General features: G+C 42.4%; 1 protein-coding gene across 2 annotated transcripts in view; it reads left to right on the forward strand.

The window, feature by feature from the left end:
- Nucleotides 1-2,818, forward strand: part of A1CF (APOBEC1 complementation factor) — a 78,758-nt gene extending 75,940 nt beyond the window's left edge. For both annotated transcript variants that reach the window (XM_043596144.1, XM_043596145.1), the window contains exon 12: nucleotides 2,588-2,818. In XM_043596144.1, the coding sequence (XP_043452079.1) occupies nucleotides 2,588-2,739 (152 nt within the window). In that variant the 3' untranslated portion in view covers nucleotides 2,740-2,818. The remainder of the gene's footprint in view (nucleotides 1-2,587) is intronic.
- The last annotated feature ends 15,109 nt before the right edge of the window (nucleotides 2,819-17,927 follow it).

A 17,927-nucleotide genomic window follows, 5' to 3' on the forward strand; every position in this document is an offset into this window, starting at 1 on the left:
TTATTTTAAGTCAAAAACTCTGTGTGCAAGAGAGAGTCAGAGACAGCTCGAGATCCTTTCAATATGTGGATAATCAGCCCTCATTTTATCTGCTCTATAATTTTGGTCTGGAGCGCACTGTTTGCTCAGAATAAAGCCTGTCTGTCGATCGACACGCCTCCAGGGTCACATTTAAAAGACTTTCCCCCATTTATTATGTACCTACAACCAATGCTAACAATTAAAAAGTGAACCCTCTAGAGATTCAAAGAAACCAGATGACAAATTTGTCCTGGAAATTTTTCCTTAACAGTTAGGTTGAGTAACTCCATTCAGTTTTTAGCAAATAAAAGTTCATTTCTTTTGAAGAAATTGGTCATGAGTCACTGCATTGGCATACCCCCCTTAAGACAAATTAAGAGATCTGACTGGACCCAGAAATAGGGCATTTCTGTCAATCCATGCATTCATTCGTATATTGGGCACGTACAGGCGTGAGAACTGTCTGTTGCTCATGAACATAACACCTGGGCCCATTCTGATTTTCTTTTGTTTCTCAAAAGTTGCAAATGTGTTTTCCATTCTGGCAAGCAAGGTTGCAACCGGTGAATGTGACCTCAATGCCAGCTTTGTTCTGTAGAACGTGGAGAAGATGCGTGGTGTGCCCCCACGAGGTTGCCAAGACCACAGCTGCCAATGCACAGGGCAGGTCCCCTGGGCTGCGCTGGGGCCATCAGGCCCGTGCTCGCTTCCCACACAACAGGGTGTTGACATGTCAGTCTCCTGGGGGTCCTGTGCCACGGCTTCTTGGTTCTGGGAGAAGGTTCAGCCCCTGTCTTGTGGACAGCTGCACCCCAAAGCCACTTAAATAATGTACTGTAAAAACAAATGAGCCACTGTCAGAATTTTCCAGTTGCACATTGCAAAAGATTTGCTTTTACCTAAGAACGTTTGCTCTTGTCCTCACTTCTGTTTGCTCCCACAAGAGGTAAAAAATATTTAGGGCATGAGAGTTGTCTTGGGGACGCCTGAGAATCTGAGAGCCTCTCTTATAACTTTGCTGTGGAGTCAAGCAAAGAATAATGGGTCACAAGGGAAGAATCTGTTTCAATTCCAAATACTCTTGCACTTGGGAAATTAGCCAAGTTGAAGAAGAAAATTCAAAATCCCTAAAATAGAATCTACACCACACACACGCACGCACACATGCACACGCTCTCTTCACACATGTGTATTTCTTACTCACTTATTTAGAAATACTATTTCCAAAGTCAGGGAAGTAATCGGTAACACATTTCTCATCTCGTTGGAAAACAGACCGAACTTCAGTCGTGCCTTAGTCAGCATTACTGGCCAAAGTGTTCAAGCCAAGGAGTGGATTTAATTTTTAAAAAAAACAGTCCAGCCAGTTTCCTGCCACCACTTCCTGAGAAGCCACCAGAAAGAAATCAATGTGTCTAGGGTTGGGATGACGGCCACGGCACATAAACCAAATGGGCTTTTTCTTTTACTTTTCTTTTTTTCTTTTCAGGTCCCCGTTTGTTGCTTAAGTATATTTTTCCCTTTTTCTTGTCACCTGCACACTTTTTGGGTCGTCTCAGAAACGGTTTAATTTTGATCTAAAATGTTAACAGGGAAACATTGCTTTTAGGTAATAGCTGTTAGGCCCTTTTCTCTAAACGTGGGTGTCAGTCAGCCAGACGTGATATTAATGTGACTGCCCGTGATGGCCTCCTCACCACTCAAACCCCTTAGTTGTCTGAGGGTGAGGACAAGCATCGTGGCCTCCAGACAGCTTGCTGGTGAGGCAGGATGATCTTTGCCCTTCATGGTCGGGTCTAAATGTAAACAGCCCACGTATTTGCTTTCACGGTGCTACGTAGAAATACGCGAAAACGCTCAGTATTTTTTCTACGGGTCTACCTATTCCCTATACGTCCTTCTTGGGCAAAAGCAATGAGTTTTTAACATTTCACTCAGATGGGGGTGGGGGCACAAAATCAGACCCACGGAGCCCCCACTCCCCCAGCCCTGCCAACCTCTCAATCACCTCTCCTCCTTTGTAAATTCTGCGCCCCTCTGATAAAGACCCAAATCTCAAGTGTAATTAACTCAGCATCCTGTTAAGCTTCTGTTTATCGGACTCGATCTCTGGTGTTTCCGATTCTGCAAGCATGAAGTGGATCAGGCACACATAGTTGACCTCGCTTCGAGGAACACTGTCCCCTAAGTCACTGAGTCTAGATATTATGTCTCCTGAGTTCCCTTTTTAATTTTTTTTAATGTGGATTTGTGAGAGAGAGAGAGAGAGAGTGGGGGAGGGGCAGAGGGAAGGGGGACAGAGGATCCAAAGCAGGCTCTAGGCTGACAGCAGACAGCCTGGCGTGGGACTTGAGCTCACACACCGTGAGGTCAAGGCCGGAGCCCAAGTCGGACGCATAACCGACTGAGCCACCCGGGTGCCCCAGGAGTTCACTTTTTTAGAGGGACGTATTAAACTTTTGGCTTTAAGCGACGTCAGACTTTCATATCCCAAAAAGAAGACAGTTACCCAAAAGGGAGGACACCCGGATGCCTTTGCTGAAGCTCTCTCTGCCTCCTTCTCCAGGATACGCTGTCCCTAACGCAAGTGCACCTGTGTCCGCGGCCCAGCTCAAGCAAGCGGTGACCCTTGGACAAGACTTAGCAGCATATACGACGTATGAGGTCTACCCCACTTTTGCAGTGACTGCCCGAGGGGATGGATATGGAGCCTTCTGAAGATATCTTTCTTTTAACTTAAGAATAAGACACACACAACTCTATCCGGAAGAAATAAACCTCTCACTCAGTTTCCTTACGATCACAAGTAATACTTTTCCTAAAGCGATGCCTTGCCCGAGACTGGTTAGTGTATACTAATTGTAGAATCATGATAGGAGGCTGTATTCCCAGTGAAATCAAATGTCAAGCAGGCTTTTGTCTAACAGAAAGCTAAAGAACCATTGCCCCAACAGTCGTTTCTCCCAGGCTCCTGAGGGACCTGGTGACGGCTTTCTGAACCCTGACAGTGTAAAGAGAGATCTGTTAACCAGCAAGCATTCAGGGGTCAGCAGACCTGGGCCAGAAACAACAAAGAGAGCCATGTGAATTCCAGAGTCTTAACCTGGGCTCACAGCTGCTTCTGTCACACAGAGAGTCACAAACAGGCAGGGTGGGGGCGGGGGAGGACGCTCTTTGAAAGGCGTTCGCATTGCCTACCGCGTGGGGTAGGTCCTCAGGCTGGGGTCCGTGAAAGACTGCCCCAGGTCTGATGGGGTCAGCATCACTTCCGTCCCAAAAGTGCCCCGGGTCAGTCTGTCCTAGGTCAGCATCTTCGTGGCCCCCTCGACCCCTGGGGACCTCGTGGAAGTCAGCGTGATGTCCTGCAGGTAACGATAAAATGAATCCGGGCCCACTGTCTACTAACCTCATCGGCCCGCACCTCTCCTTCCCTGGAACCCCCATCCTTGCCAACGGTCCCCCAACACAGTAATCACCCCAGCGTAAAAGGACTTCTCCTTGTAAACTTTTCGCTTGTTCACATTGATTTGTTTTCGTATCTGTCTCACGTGGCTCGTGCCTAATACCATAAAAAGGCGCATCAGATCTACCGATCATCACTTGTGATGCTTTTTCCTACTCAGCAAAGGGGCTGTGAAGTCTTTTCAAACAGAGGAGTGAAGATCCACTCTCATTTCTTTGGACTTTTTGCAGCATCCAGTCCACCGTCCGGCATTCAGAGACTGTTATATTGACGTGGGGTCAGCCTTGGACTGTCTCACCCACTCGCATGAAATCTGCCCAGAAATCCTCTACCTTTCCTCCCTTCTGTTTTCAACAAGTATCGGACAGCTTTACCACGTCTGAGCCCTTTGGTCTTGGACTCAGCACAGAAACCTTACACCCACCACTGCCGATTGATCAGAAGCTGATTCTTAGACACCCAGCCAGGGTGCTGTTTACCAAAATCCTCGAGGGCTTCAGGCCTCTCTCCAGGAACATCTTCTAGGGATACGGGTGCTACAAAAAACCAGGATGGAGGGAGCAGAAAGCTCTACTTTCTTGCCATACATGTAAATGACTGCGTCTGTATCAAAACAGAAATAACCCCGGTCTGAACTCCAAACACCTATCACTACTGTTTCAGTCTCATTAGTGGTTTAAGACCTACAGTACCAGAATTTCCATTTAAAAAAATCCTTTGGCCCTGGTAAAAATTCTACAGGACTCAAAGGAAAACATACACATGAAAACATAGAACCATTGGTCAACTCTTGAATGGGATCCTGGGATCCAAAATCAGCCCAGATTCCAATCAAAATCAGCTAAATTCCAATAAGAGTTAAAAGTCCTTGTAACCTTTCAGTTCTGTTAATTCTAATCAGGTATCAAAGGCCTCAAGGCTAAGCTCACTCTGAAAGACCCGGTGCTTTCAACTTTACATTTTGATCCTCATATTCCCTAGGATAGTGGCTCCCAAACTTAACTGCACATCAGAAACACCCGGAAGCCTTTTCAGAATGCCTTTACCAAGATGGCGCCTCATATGGATTACATTAGAATACCACGGGGTGAAATTCTCGGTACTTTTTAAAAATCTCAGGTGATTTCAATGTGCAACTAACTTTGAGAATGGCCATAATCTTTCCATTTCAACCCTGTCTTCAACCCTTAATGTCTTCCTTTTTTATTTCTTTTTCATTAAATAGAAAAATGCAAGAAAAATTTCTCTAAATAGCCAAATCATATTTTTACACATATTCGTCTCATAAAAAGTACAAATTTGAATATAATTCATACTGGCTTCAAACTAACTTTTGGACCAAACTAGTTCGAAAAATGAGGAAGTGAAAAATTCCTCCATAAGCAATTTTGAGGTCCAAATCTACATTCCTGGACAGACCTGCTTTTATACTCAAAAAGAGTAATTACATTGAGGCAGGCAAATTCCCACTGAGTCCAAAAAAGCATTCCAAACTCCAAGAGCAAAAGTTTTAATGTTTTTTAAAATCTCTGGAAATAGAAAAGATTCCTTCTACATGTCTCGTCCATGCAAAATAGAAGGTTTCATCCAGAGGAGTTTTAAATTTAATCAAAATGAACAGTTAGTTAACCACAGGAATCTTTTTATGAGAAAAATCATTATTCTGGGTGAAATCATAATGAGTTTTTTAACGGCTAAGAAGAGAAGCCTAAACGTACAAAAATAGCAAAGTATCGAGAATTGCCACTTGAACACCAAGGAAACACAGGTATTCGTACATTTACCTCGTAAGGATGGATTGTATTCAAGCAAGTAACTATGGTTTTACTTTTTGCTGAACTTTTACTTCATTCTAGTAAAATCGAGAGAATACTTTGAATTCCATTAGAACCTATTCGTAGAAAGTATCAATGTGTCTGTAGTGCCATATGTATTGACTTTGCCCAAATTGAGTCGTGTAGAACAGCTCCAGCTATAATGAGTTTGGAACTTGAAAAAAATGAGATGTTTAAAAATCAAGTGTGGGACCACAGGTTTACTTCACATGATGTTGATGTTTTTGGACGTCGGAAATTAGCACCTGCTTAATACCTATTGTACCTTGTGCATCAAATCTATTTTTTTGTTACTTCTTGCTTTCTTATTTCCTAGAAAAGACTCTTCACAGAAGAAACTAACATGAGTAAACCAACCAAATGATAACAGAGTACCAAACCAATCATTTAGGAGCATCTAGTAAATTAGAATTGAGTTTCTAAGTTTTGGTACTTAATAGCTTAGTGAAAATTAAAATTAACCACCATTACTCACGAGAAATGGTACAGTAGTGAGATTAGATATCTATTCTCTTACCCGTAAGAGTGCTGCTTATTCTCCAATTTCCATCTTTCTCTCCCACTCCATTACTGTAACTAGAAGACCATCTTTACCTGTAGCAAGATACAGTTTTCCTGCATAGCCAGTTCTTGCCTCCCACCTGTGCCCAAACCTGGTATCATGCCAGACCACACTGTGTTGGCGTAAAAGCACCCAAAATACTGCTAGAAAGCTACCTCACGTTAAAAAAAAACATTGACTTCAAAAAATATCTAACAACCCACAGGTCCTGGACTTTTTAATGGTGAATGGAGATCAAATTATAGCTATGTATTAATAGCTATGTAATTTAATAGCTATTATGGCTATGTAACCATTATGCAGGAAATTAGGTTTAGTTTTACTTAAAAAGTTTTTGTGAACACAACCTCCCATTCACCTGGATTAGCTTTTCATAAATATTGCCTCAACGTAATTTTTGATTTATGTCCATTTTCACAAGATGTTTTAAATGACTGTTTTCTAGTTCTGCCTTGGACAACTGGGTCACAGTTTGAATCCACGGGGACAGGGAGATTCTCCAGGGTGGCTTTTCAAGAAGAAGAGTCAGTAAAGACAGTATTTGGAGTAAATTGTTTTTGTATCCAAAGCTACAAAGTTTGATAAAATATAGTAATGTTGCGTAGCTCCAGGACCAGCCAAGATTTCCCCCAAATAACTTACAACTAACAGCGAGCAGTGTGCCCCAGGGTTCACACAAGGCCATGGTCATTCATCACCTCCTTGACTTCATTCGTACAGAAATACCCAGGAGATGAAACAACTTATATCTTTTACATCTTGGGGACACATTTTTACCTATATATAAATACCTCTGTCCAAGACAAAACCGAGCTTCAAGTATGACACTTACAGTAAACTTTGTGGTAAATACTTTTACAAGAAAACATTAACGGCAAAATTTGGGAATTTCAATGGACTTCTTGGAAGACAAAGAAACTAGGGACCCAATATTCCTACCTGACATGGAACAGTTACCTACTGCTTTTTGTTGAACTGATCACCAAATATGATGTTGAAATTCTACTTCATTCTAGTGACGTCTTGAAAATGCTTCAAGCTTTATAAGAACATAGTTATTGAAAATGTCATGTATCCACCAGGATCGATGTTTGTCTTTGCCAATGTTAGGACAAAGCCAAGCATGTCCTGCTCTAATGAGTAAAACCATCAGAGAAATGAGACTTTCTGACCTCCATGCCAGATCGCTTTGCTTATGGAGTAGAACATACAAAAACTTTTTTCAACAGAAAATTCATACAGAATATTCTACCGAATTCTACAGAAAATTCTACAGAGAATGTCCATTTTACAAGCCAGGTTTTTCTTACAATATTTCTACAGGAAGTAGAATGTGTGAGTTTAATAGGGAGAACAGTGCATATCTTGAACACATACACTCACTGATGGGAGAATGTGAACTTTAGGCATTTTCAGGTCACCTCAGTTTTGTAGAAAAGAGAAAAAGAAAGCCTTATGCTTCAGCTAATAGTGAAAAGAAACTGGTAAACAATCTGGAAGTGAAAAATAATTCACTCATTTGCCTGGAAACCAGAAGCCCCCATTCATTTGAACATGCCTGGAATGAGATCTAGAACCCTTCTACACCTCCCTCCTCCCACTGTTCTCCCGTTTGGGGAGAGAAATCAAGAAGAATATTCCTTGCATTCTCCTTACGTTGTCTAAGGGAAGGGGAGGTGCCAAGAAACAGCACTTTAAAGAAAATAAGCTGCCTTCAGAGACTTCTTGGAGACTGAAGAACATCAACCCCACTCGGGGTTAACTATGTCCCTCTGGGATGACAGTATGTTCTGTTTGCCGGGACAGCCCTGTTTATCAATATTAACAATAACCCTTCAGACTCACAAATGTGTCCCAGTTTAGACAACAAATTATACAGTGACCTCATCTTGTTGGCTCCTTTTCTTTTCTTGTCGTTCCTTTTTTTTTTTTTTTTTAATCTTATAGAATTGGCTTTATCCTCTCCAGAACAGGTGCACGTTAAAGGAAAATGCCCAACTGACTTCTTTCTGACGGAGGTAGAAGCAGAGAGAAAGCGAGAGAAACGTGTCGTCCTCTCATTTATGATTACCCTCAATCCATTCCCCACCCAGTGACCCCACCACCAACCCCTTTCTGGTCCTGGTCGTCCTCCCCAAGCCCCTGGGCTCTGGGTCCTGAGCTCTGCCACTGGGGCCAGATGGGACAGGGAACAAGATAAAAGGTAGGGCATTGGGAGGGTTTTGGAGGATTTGGGAGTTCCTTTCTTCCTTAAACCAAGCTCCTTATGCTGCAAACCAGGAAGGGCTTCCAACGTCAGCCTTCCTCGTAAAAGGCACGCTGTTTTTCCCTTCCGTGTTTTACAGGTTTGCTCAAATATCTGCCTCTCGCGTCGACATTACTGTTGCTCATGAACTATCCTCATATAATCTCATATAAAGTGTTGAATATTTCTTAATGGAGAAGAATATTGACAGATACTTTCCTTTTTATAGAACTTCCTTTTACTCTCTCATTTTCTTCGCTGATAGTAAGAATTAAACAAATTATAATCTCTATTGCTATAAACCAGAGGCCTCTATTTCATAGAATGGATGATTCGTCTGTATTTATTACGCACCTTCTCCTCTGCCGGAAACTATGAACGGGTGTGTGTGTATTTCCACAGCACAGTACACGGTCCCGTGACACATCGTCTGCATTTTTACAAACTGAGTGTAATTGCACTGAAATTCACCAGCTGGTAGCTTTTTTCACTTAGTCGGAATCCCCCAAATTAAATCAACCCTGTTCTCAATTTTAAGTTTCAGCCATTAGTGTCAAATACAAGGTGGGTGTTGTAAGCCTTGGCAAAGATGACTTTCACCCTTGAACTGTTATTATTGCGATTTAAGTAAAATGAGTTTTCAAAGCTCTTTCCTGGGAGAAATAGCAAAGATAGTGCAAAAAACAAGAGGAAACAATCTTCGTTAGCAGTGCAGATTTAAAACAGACGTCAGCAAGGGCACCTGGCTATCTTAGTCAGTGAAACACATGATTCTTGATCTCAGGGTTGTGAGTTCAAGCCCCACTTTGGGTGTAGAAATTACTTGAAAATAGAATCTTAAAAAAAAAAAAAACAGAAGAGTTCTAGTTGCTGTACATCTTCACCAGCACATGACACGGGCAGTTTTATAAAACACAAAACAAAACAAAAACACATGTTTTGAAACGTGGAATTGCCAAGTTCACCCACTGATTTCTGATGTTAAAGAACAGGTAGCCAGACTTTGTTATTCACTTGAAAACAGTTTGTTATTAACTATTTCTGGATTCTAAACGTACTCGTGTTTAGACAATTCAAAAACCTTTTGAACAAGCCTGAGCTATACCTATATGGTTTGCAAGAAATGATTTGCAATGCAGGATACATGCTCTTTTCAAACGGCAATTTTATTTTGAAATTTGGCACTTTTTCCCGTAATTCCTAAGAGATTTGGGGGATCTTGGGACAAGACCCGCAGATGAGTCTCTTTACATCAATCCATCATTATCACTGGTTTAAATATTTAGTGCAATTATTGGTATTTTTGTTTCTATTCCTTCCCGAGTCCTTGCTTTCTCATTTCTCTGACTGCATTACAGCCAGACATCGTTACCTCCTCCCAACAAAGAGAATGCCGTCAGCAAACTGTGTTTCTCGTTTCCAGGTGTTACACAATCTCTTGCTTCTTTTCCTTTTTGGTACTATCGACCTGATTTACATGACGTTAGTTAGCTGAGGTACCAAAGAAAAGGAGAAACAGAAACAGTATTAAAGAATGTGCATAGTGTGCCTGTTTTTGTACTATGAGTACCATATCCTATAGGACCCGGGTCTATCTGAATATACTAAGGAAAATGACAACATCCATTCATCAGGACAGTGATCATTGGCTTCGAAAATGTAAATGCAACGGAGCCGGTGCCTTACAATCGTGAATGACAGAAACTAAGAAGTAATGCAGTATTGTGATGACTAGTGTACCTTCAAGATGACAAGATGATTTCGATGGAATTTTCATGTAACCTCATAAAGTTTTAATAAGTACCAGCCTGAGTCGCCGATTTATTTTCTCTTTCCTGAAAACTACAGCTTTACTCTTCTGGAGTCAATACCTAAACAGTAATGACCTTAGTAATGACAGCAGGTATCCTTTGGTGATTTCCATACATTTGCATCTCTGATACAAGTTCCCCCTGCTGCATCTTCTGAGGGTAAAGGGAACTTTCAACAATTAAGTGCATTATTTTCCGATCAATAAAGAAAACAAGAGAAATACCCAGAAACTACAAATGATAAGAAAACGTGACTCCAGAAAGGCCAGTGGGTTCTGAGGTCGCCATTTGCCCTGGGGGCAGGTGCTGATCCCTAATGGAAAAGAACAGAGGTCACAAACTATCCTTCAAAGGCCAGATCCAGCTACCTGGTTTTTTTGTTGGTGGTGGTGGTGGTCCTTGAGCTAAGAACGGTTGTTATCTTTTTAAAGGACTGAGCCAAGACATTTTTTACACTTTAAAAGGTTGCTTAAATATAAAGGGAAAATCTGTGACAAGACCCTAGGTGGCCCCCTGAGCCTAAAATAGTTACCACCTGTCCCTTTACGACAAGTTTGCCAACCCTGCCCTAAGCCAACACCGCGTATTTTGACTTTTGTTACGGGTAGCACCCCGCTTCTAAGTACTAGATTCCAAATTAGGTGGGAGTGGGTTTGGCTGCCAGTGACAGTATCCAAAATGGCAGCGGTTTAAATAAGGCAACAACTGGTCACTGGCCCCAAAAGTCCCAAAAGTAGTACAAAGCTGGCAGAAGGCTTCACAGGGTTACGAACAGAAAGTCTTTCTTCTTGTCTCCTTACTTGTAGGATCTCCATCTCATGGTCTAAGATGATGGCACGTACATCCCGGTAGAAGGAAAGAAGATAGAAACAAGGAGAGGAAAAGACAGCTAAGCAGCTTTCCCTTAAGGAGATGCACTGGAAGTTGCCACGCTTCACGCTGGCTTACATCCCACTGGGCAGAGCTTAGGCACATGAGAGGATGTGAAATGCAGTCCTTATCTGGGCCACCATAAAGAGGTATTTTGCTATGAAAGAATGGAATGATGAACACTGAGGAGAACCAACAGAGCTTGCCACAAGTATTTGCAACACAGGAAAGGTGTGAGGGTGAAACGAAGTATGGCACATGAGATCATCTGACACTGGGCTTGGAACCCCTCCCTTCCCAAACGAAAGGGGAACTGTTCATTTAGCTCAGAGTTTGTCGAAGTCTCGTAACCCGTTGAAGGTACATCTGTGGTGGGGATGGTTCCACGGGTCCCATCTTCACACCATTGTATAACCTTCTTCTGTAAAGGCAGGCTGGAGCTGGCCGTGACCGCCTCTAATGACTAGAATGTGGGACATCTCTTCTAAGATCAGGTTGTAACAGATGATGCTCCCCATCTCACTGGCCTCTCTCTGGGTCTCGCTCGCTCACTCTGGTCAAGCCAGCTGCCACGCCAGGAGCCATGCTATGGAAAGGGCCGTGGGGCAGGGAACTGGAGGCAGCCTGCAGCCGACAGGCTGTGAACCAAGGGCTGCCCACAACTGCATGACTGGGCTTTGGAAGCAGGTCCTGCCTCAGTGGAGCCTTGACGGACCACAGCCGGGCCTAGCATAGCGATCACGGACGAGGAGAGAGTCTTAAAGCCCAGCACCGAGCTACGTTACACCCAGATGTCCACCCCACAGGAGTCATGAGATAATAAATGTATTTTAAATTTGCTAAGCTTCAGGATAATCTGCTGTGAACAGCAGATAACGGCTACAATAGCAAAAAAGCTATAAAGTTACAGCAAATGCCAATGTGTTTATCAGCAGAGTCACCGAGGCTCTTATGCAAAGTCAGAGGAACCAACCCGATTTTTTTAAGTTTTTATTTTAATTCCAGTTAGTTAAGATACAGTGTTAGACTAGTTTCAGGTGTATAATACAGTCGTTCAACGTTGGCATGCATCACCCTGCGAAACCAACCCAATTTTTGAGCTTATGAATAACTTGCTGTTGTCAGTATGCAGGAGCATATGCTCGATGCTGAGGAGAATAAAAGCTAAGGAAGTTGTACATGCCTTGCAGGAGGTGCTCACAAATGCTGATGGGGTGGGAAGAAGAAAGGAAGGGAGGGAGGGATGAAGCGAGAGAGTGAAGGACCCAAGGAAGCAGAAGAGGAGGGAGGGATGGGAGGAGGGAGAGAAGGAAGGGAGGGAAGGAGGGAGAGAGGAAATGAAGAAGGGGAAGGGAAGGCATGGAAAGAGAAGGAAAGATATCAACTTACTTCTATTCTCAATGTATTTTCCTCTTTCCTCAGCAAGCCCATCTATCACTGCTTCAATGAAAGTATCTGGCCAAACATCAAACAGAGTCCACACAAGCCTTTCTGGCTCTGGTCTTCCAAATGCCTTAGCAATTCAAAGAATTTACAGGGTTTGGGGAGGAAGCAAAAGACCGGGAGAAAGTGATTTATGGTAGAGACAGAGTACCGTGGAAAAGCGAGGGGAAGAGGCATGCTCTCATCCCCCAAATAGAATGCGGACAGGGAGAGAGAGAAGAAAGAGATCTGAAAAACTAAGAACGTAGGGAATCTGGATTCATCCCCACTCCTCTGTAGGACACCAATGATTTGTTGCACAATCTCAACAATGGAAGGACGAATGTGGGCGAGTTTTTGCTTGTACCTGCCCCCCCGGAGATGGGAGCTCAGGAAAAAATCAAGTTAGGTTACAGAAAAATAATTTTTTTCCTTTCATGCTTGCGTTTGTGTACTGAGACCTGCTGCTCTGCCGTTCAGGGTCCAGTTCCACATAGTCCCAATTGTTCTTTTTAATCCCATGCGAACTTGCAGAATGGCTAAGAGCACGGGCTTTGGAGCCAGTCAAAATGGAGTCTGTTCTGCCAACTACCAACTGTTGGGAACATGGGAAAAACTTAATCCACTTGATTCTCTTTCCTCATCCATTAAAGAGAAGCTACAATATCTCTTTCATAGGGTTATGATACGGATTTTTTGAGATAATGTACATTAGGATACTCATCACAGTGTTTGACATGGTAAGAACCAAATAAATAGAAGTCATTATCATTACAAAACTCTACACATAGGACATAGGATTCTGATGGAAATGTCTGGGTTCCCTTCTCTAAGGAACAAGTAAAAATCAGGCACACAGACTTCTGGTGCTGTACAAACAAGCAATCCAACTGCAGTCGATTTCTCCCGCTAATGACAATAGAAAATTCTAGCAGGCAGCTTGAGGTGAAAAGTCAAAACTTGAAGATCGATCCATAATGATAGTGAGCTTTCCTGGTGGGGTTTTTTTTTTCTCCTTTATCTCTTAGGATTTAACCTCAGGGTAATGAAATATTACAAGTATGAACACTAAAACGTCCAAGAGAAATCTCCTTTTCTGACCAGAGGCCCAAGAAAGGAAGAACCCAGCAGGGCGGGGGAGGGTGGAGGACTGTCTTTATTTTTTCCTTTTTTAGCCTCCTTTTCTCTCTCCCTGTCTTGCCCACCCCTGACCTCCTTGCAAGGGGGCAGCGGCAGTGGCAGCAGCACAGAGACCCCCAGAGAAGATTCTAGTATCCAGGCAGAGGAGGAAGAGTGTGGAAAGAATCCTCATTTTCACTCTTTTCCCTTGCCACTTCACCCAGAGAGCAGACCCAGCCACACAGAGCTGCATGAGAACACAGGAAGACAGAACTGAGAGAAACACATCCTGTTAGCCAAAGAGACCAGGCAAAGGAGTCCCAGGAGACAGAACATAAAGAAATCTCAGAAAGTAGAGCGGGGAAGGGAAATTGCTAAATGTGTGTATTAATGGACATAAATTCCACTTTCACCCCAGGCTACACGTACTCAAAAAACAACAACAACAACAACAACAATAAAACTCAAAAAGACATGTTAAAGATCATGGTCAGGAATAAAGAAGTCTATTTCCTAATGATAAAGGAGCTAATTTGAACAAGACAGAACAATCTTAAATGTTTGTACACTTAATAATAGAACTTCAAAATACATGAAGCAAAAAACTGAGGGAATTAAAAGGAGAATAAAAAAATGCCTGATTATGGCTGGAGATTGGAATACTATTCTCAATAATTTATGAAGCAAAGATTCCTTTCAAATGTGCAAAGAATATTTACCAAGATAGACCTCATTTGGGGCCGTAAAAGAAATCTCAGAGAACTTAAAAGAATCCTAGCCATACAGAGTATATTCTGATCACAATGGAATCAAACTGAAAACCAGTAACAGAAAGACTATCTGGAAAAGGGTGCCTGGTTGGCTCAGTCAAAGAAAAAATTTAGAACATATGTTGAACTGAACGTAAAGGAAAACTCAGTATATCAAAATATCCAGGATACCACAAAGGAGTACCTATAGCACTAAATACATATATTAGAAAGAAAGTCTTAAATCTTTTTTTAATATAGAAAAAGAGGGCAAATGAAAACATGCAGAAGAAAAGAAATAATAAAGATGAACATGAAAATCAATGAAATAAAACCCAGGAAAACAACAAAGAAAAGCAATGAAACCAAAAGTTATTTCTTTGATAAATCAAAGATTAGTAAGATTAGTAAGCCCCGAGCCAAACTGATCAGAAAAAGAGGAGAAAAGACAACAAGTTACTAATACACCACACATTCTATAGATATTAAAAAGATAACAAAGGAAAATTATGAACAAATATATTAAAAGAAATCGAGCAGTTTACAAAATGGGTAAGTTCCTTGAAAGACACAAGTTGCCAAAGTCTAATCAAGAAGAAATAGATAGCATGAATAGTCCAATGACTTTTAAACAAATTAAGCTTGTAGATAAGAACATCCCCACAAAGAAAACATCATGTCTCAATGGCTATACTGATGAATTCTACCGGATATTTAAGGAAGAAATATCAATTCTATATAAACTCGTCTAGAAAATTGAAAAGGAAGGAATATTTTTAGACAAAGAAACTTTAAAACCTTATGCTCATGGGGCACCTGGGTGGCTCAGTTAGTGAAACGTCCGACTTTGACTCAGGTCATGATCTCACACTCTACGAGTTCAAGCCCTACATCAGGCTCTGTGCTGACAGCTTAGAACCTGGAGCCTGCTTCAAGTTCTGTGTCTCCCTCTCTCTCAGCTCTTCTCCTGCTTGTGCTCTGGCTCTGTCTCAAAAATAAGTCAACATTAAAAAATAAAAATATTTCTGGCAATAAATAAATTAATAAGGGAACATTTTTGTGACCCTAGGATAAGCAAATATTTCTTAGATACAATACCAAAAGCATAGTCCATAAAAGAACAAATTGATAAATTGAATCTCAAAATCAAAAACTTCTGGTCTACAAGAGAAGGTGAAACAAGCCATAGACGAGGAGAAAATCTTTGCAAAGCAGGTATCTTACAAAGGACATGTGTCCAGAATATGTAAAGAATTCTCAAAACTTAACACAAAGAAAACAATCTGATAAAAAATAAGCGAAAGACGTTAATGGACACTTGACCAAAGCATGTACAGATGGCAAATAAACACATTTAAAAATACTCAATATCATTATCGATACTCAATATCATTTCCCCATCAGGGAAATGCAAAGACCATGAGAGAGAGCTCCGTACACGCAGGAGAATAGCTGAGATTAAGGACAGACCATCCCGGGGCGCCTGGGTGGCTCGGTCGGTTAATCGTCCGACTTCAGCTCAGGTCATGATCTCACAGTCCGTGAGTTCGAGCCCCGCGTCGGGCTCTGTGCTGCCAGCTCAGAGCCTGGAGCCCGCTTTGGATTCTGTGTCTCCCTCTCTCTCTGCCCCTCCCCTGCTCATGCTCTGTCTCTGTCTCAAAGATAAATAAAAACATTAAAAAAATTAAAAAAAAAAAGACAGGCCATACCAAGTGTGGAAAGCATGTGCACGAGTTGCAACGCACACTCACCAAATGCCTCGCCAGAGATAAATGAAAGCTTCTTTTCATTCAAAAACTTGTACATGACTGTTCCTACCGGCTTTCTCTGTCACAGCCAAAAACCCACCCATTTAATGGAATGCGACTTATCAAGAAAGAGGAATGATGGGGCGCCCAGGTGGCTCAGTCTGTTAAGCCACCCGACTCTGGATTTTGGCTCAGGCCATGGTCTCACGGTTTGTAAGCCCCGCATCGGGTTCTGTGCTGACAAGGCGGAGCCTGCATGGGATTCTCTTTCCCTCTCTCTCTATCCCTCCCCTGCTCACTCTCTCGCTCTCTCAAAATAATTTTTTTTTAAAAAGGAATGAACTCTTTATTTGCTACAACATGGATGAATTTAAAAATAATTATATTGGATGAAAGATGCCAAACACAGAATAGCACACACCATATTCCTCCATTCTCTAAAATTCTAGAAAATACAAACTACTCTCTTTTGACAGAAAACGGATCAGAGGTTGCCTGGGTTTGAGGTTGGGAAGGGAAGGAGGATTACAAAGGAGCACCAGGAAATGTTTCTGAGTGATCAATACGTTTACTATCTTAAATGTGGTGATGCTTTCACAGGTACATAAATACGCTGAAACTTATCAAACTCTGTCATTTAAATATGCCCAGTGTACCATATATCCAATATAACTCCATAAAGCTGTTTTTTTTTTAAGTTAAATACATGCCTATCATATGATCTAGCTATTCTATACCCAGGTATTTCTTTAACGTTTATTTGTTTATTGTGAGAGAGAAAGAGACCACGAGCAGGGGAGGGGCAGAGAGAGAGGGAGAGAGAGAATCCCAAGCAGGCTCCACGCTGTCAGCACAGTGCCCGACATGGGGTTCAAACTCATGAACCATGAGATCATGACCTGAGCAGAAATCAGGAGTTGGGACGCTTAACTGACTGAGCCACCCAGGCGCCCCTCTCTCCCTAGGTATTGACCCAAGAGAAACCAAAGCCTATACCCATAGGAAGACCTAAACGTGAATGTTCATAGCAGCTTTATTTGTAGTAGCCGACAACTGGAAAAAACCCATTTATTAACAAGGTGAATAAATGGATAAAGAAATTATGGCTCATTTATACAAGGAATGTTGCCCAGCAGTAAGTAGGATGAATTATTGATAAGTGTTAAGACAGAGGCATCTCAAAGGAAGTATGCCATGTGAAGGAAGCCAAACGAAAAGAGAGTACACACTGTGTGCTTCCATTTATGTAAGGTTCCAGAATATGGAGACCCTTGTACAGTGAGAGAAAGCAGATCCGTGGCTGCCTGGGGGAGAGAAGACGGATGGGTGGCCAGACAGCAGCAGAAAACGTTGAAGGGGGGATGGCTGTGTTCATCATCTTGGCTGCAGTGGTTGGCTTTGTGAGTATGATCTGTGATCTGAAGTGATTGGACGTGACGCTCTTTAATATTTGTTCCCCTTCTAAAGGCTACACCATGCTCTTTACTCCTTGACATCGAGATTCTGCAAACCAGACTTTAAAGAGACTGCCAGCCTGCTTTCTTATGAACCTTCAAAACTCCCACCAACTGAAGACACAGGCATGGCCCACCGTCCGTATTTCTGGTGCCCACGGAAGGGACCATAACCTCCCCACACTTAGCAGAATCCAGGGACAGGTGCCCTGGGCAGTGAAACATTTTCAGGGCAAGCCTGATTTACTCGTATCTCCGTAGTCCTGCAGGCTTGCAGTTCTGCTGAGATAATCCCACAAATAACCTTCTGCTCTTCTAACGAGAACACGACCGGGGAAGTCGAACTTTGAGGGATCGTGACCCTCTCTGGCCCGCTCTTTCCAAAGGCAATGGGTACAATGTGAGCAACATTAGCCTGTCCTCCCTCTGGTAGTTATAAAAATCTAAACGTGTGTGTGCGGTTACATTGTAACTTATTAGTACTCAGAGTGAGGTCTGTTGGCTTGCTTTTTCCGATAAGAGCTGGGATAAATCGTGACCCTTGACTTGTCTTACTGGTTTCCTGTTAGAGGCTGTGGACTTTATTGTTAGCCTGATGTCTCTCCGCTAAGTGCCCTGGGAAACACGT

The sequence above is a fragment of the Prionailurus bengalensis genome, chromosome D2, assembly GCF_016509475.1.
Source record: "Prionailurus bengalensis isolate Pbe53 chromosome D2, Fcat_Pben_1.1_paternal_pri, whole genome shotgun sequence".
NCBI lineage: Eukaryota > Metazoa > Chordata > Mammalia > Carnivora > Felidae > Prionailurus > Prionailurus bengalensis.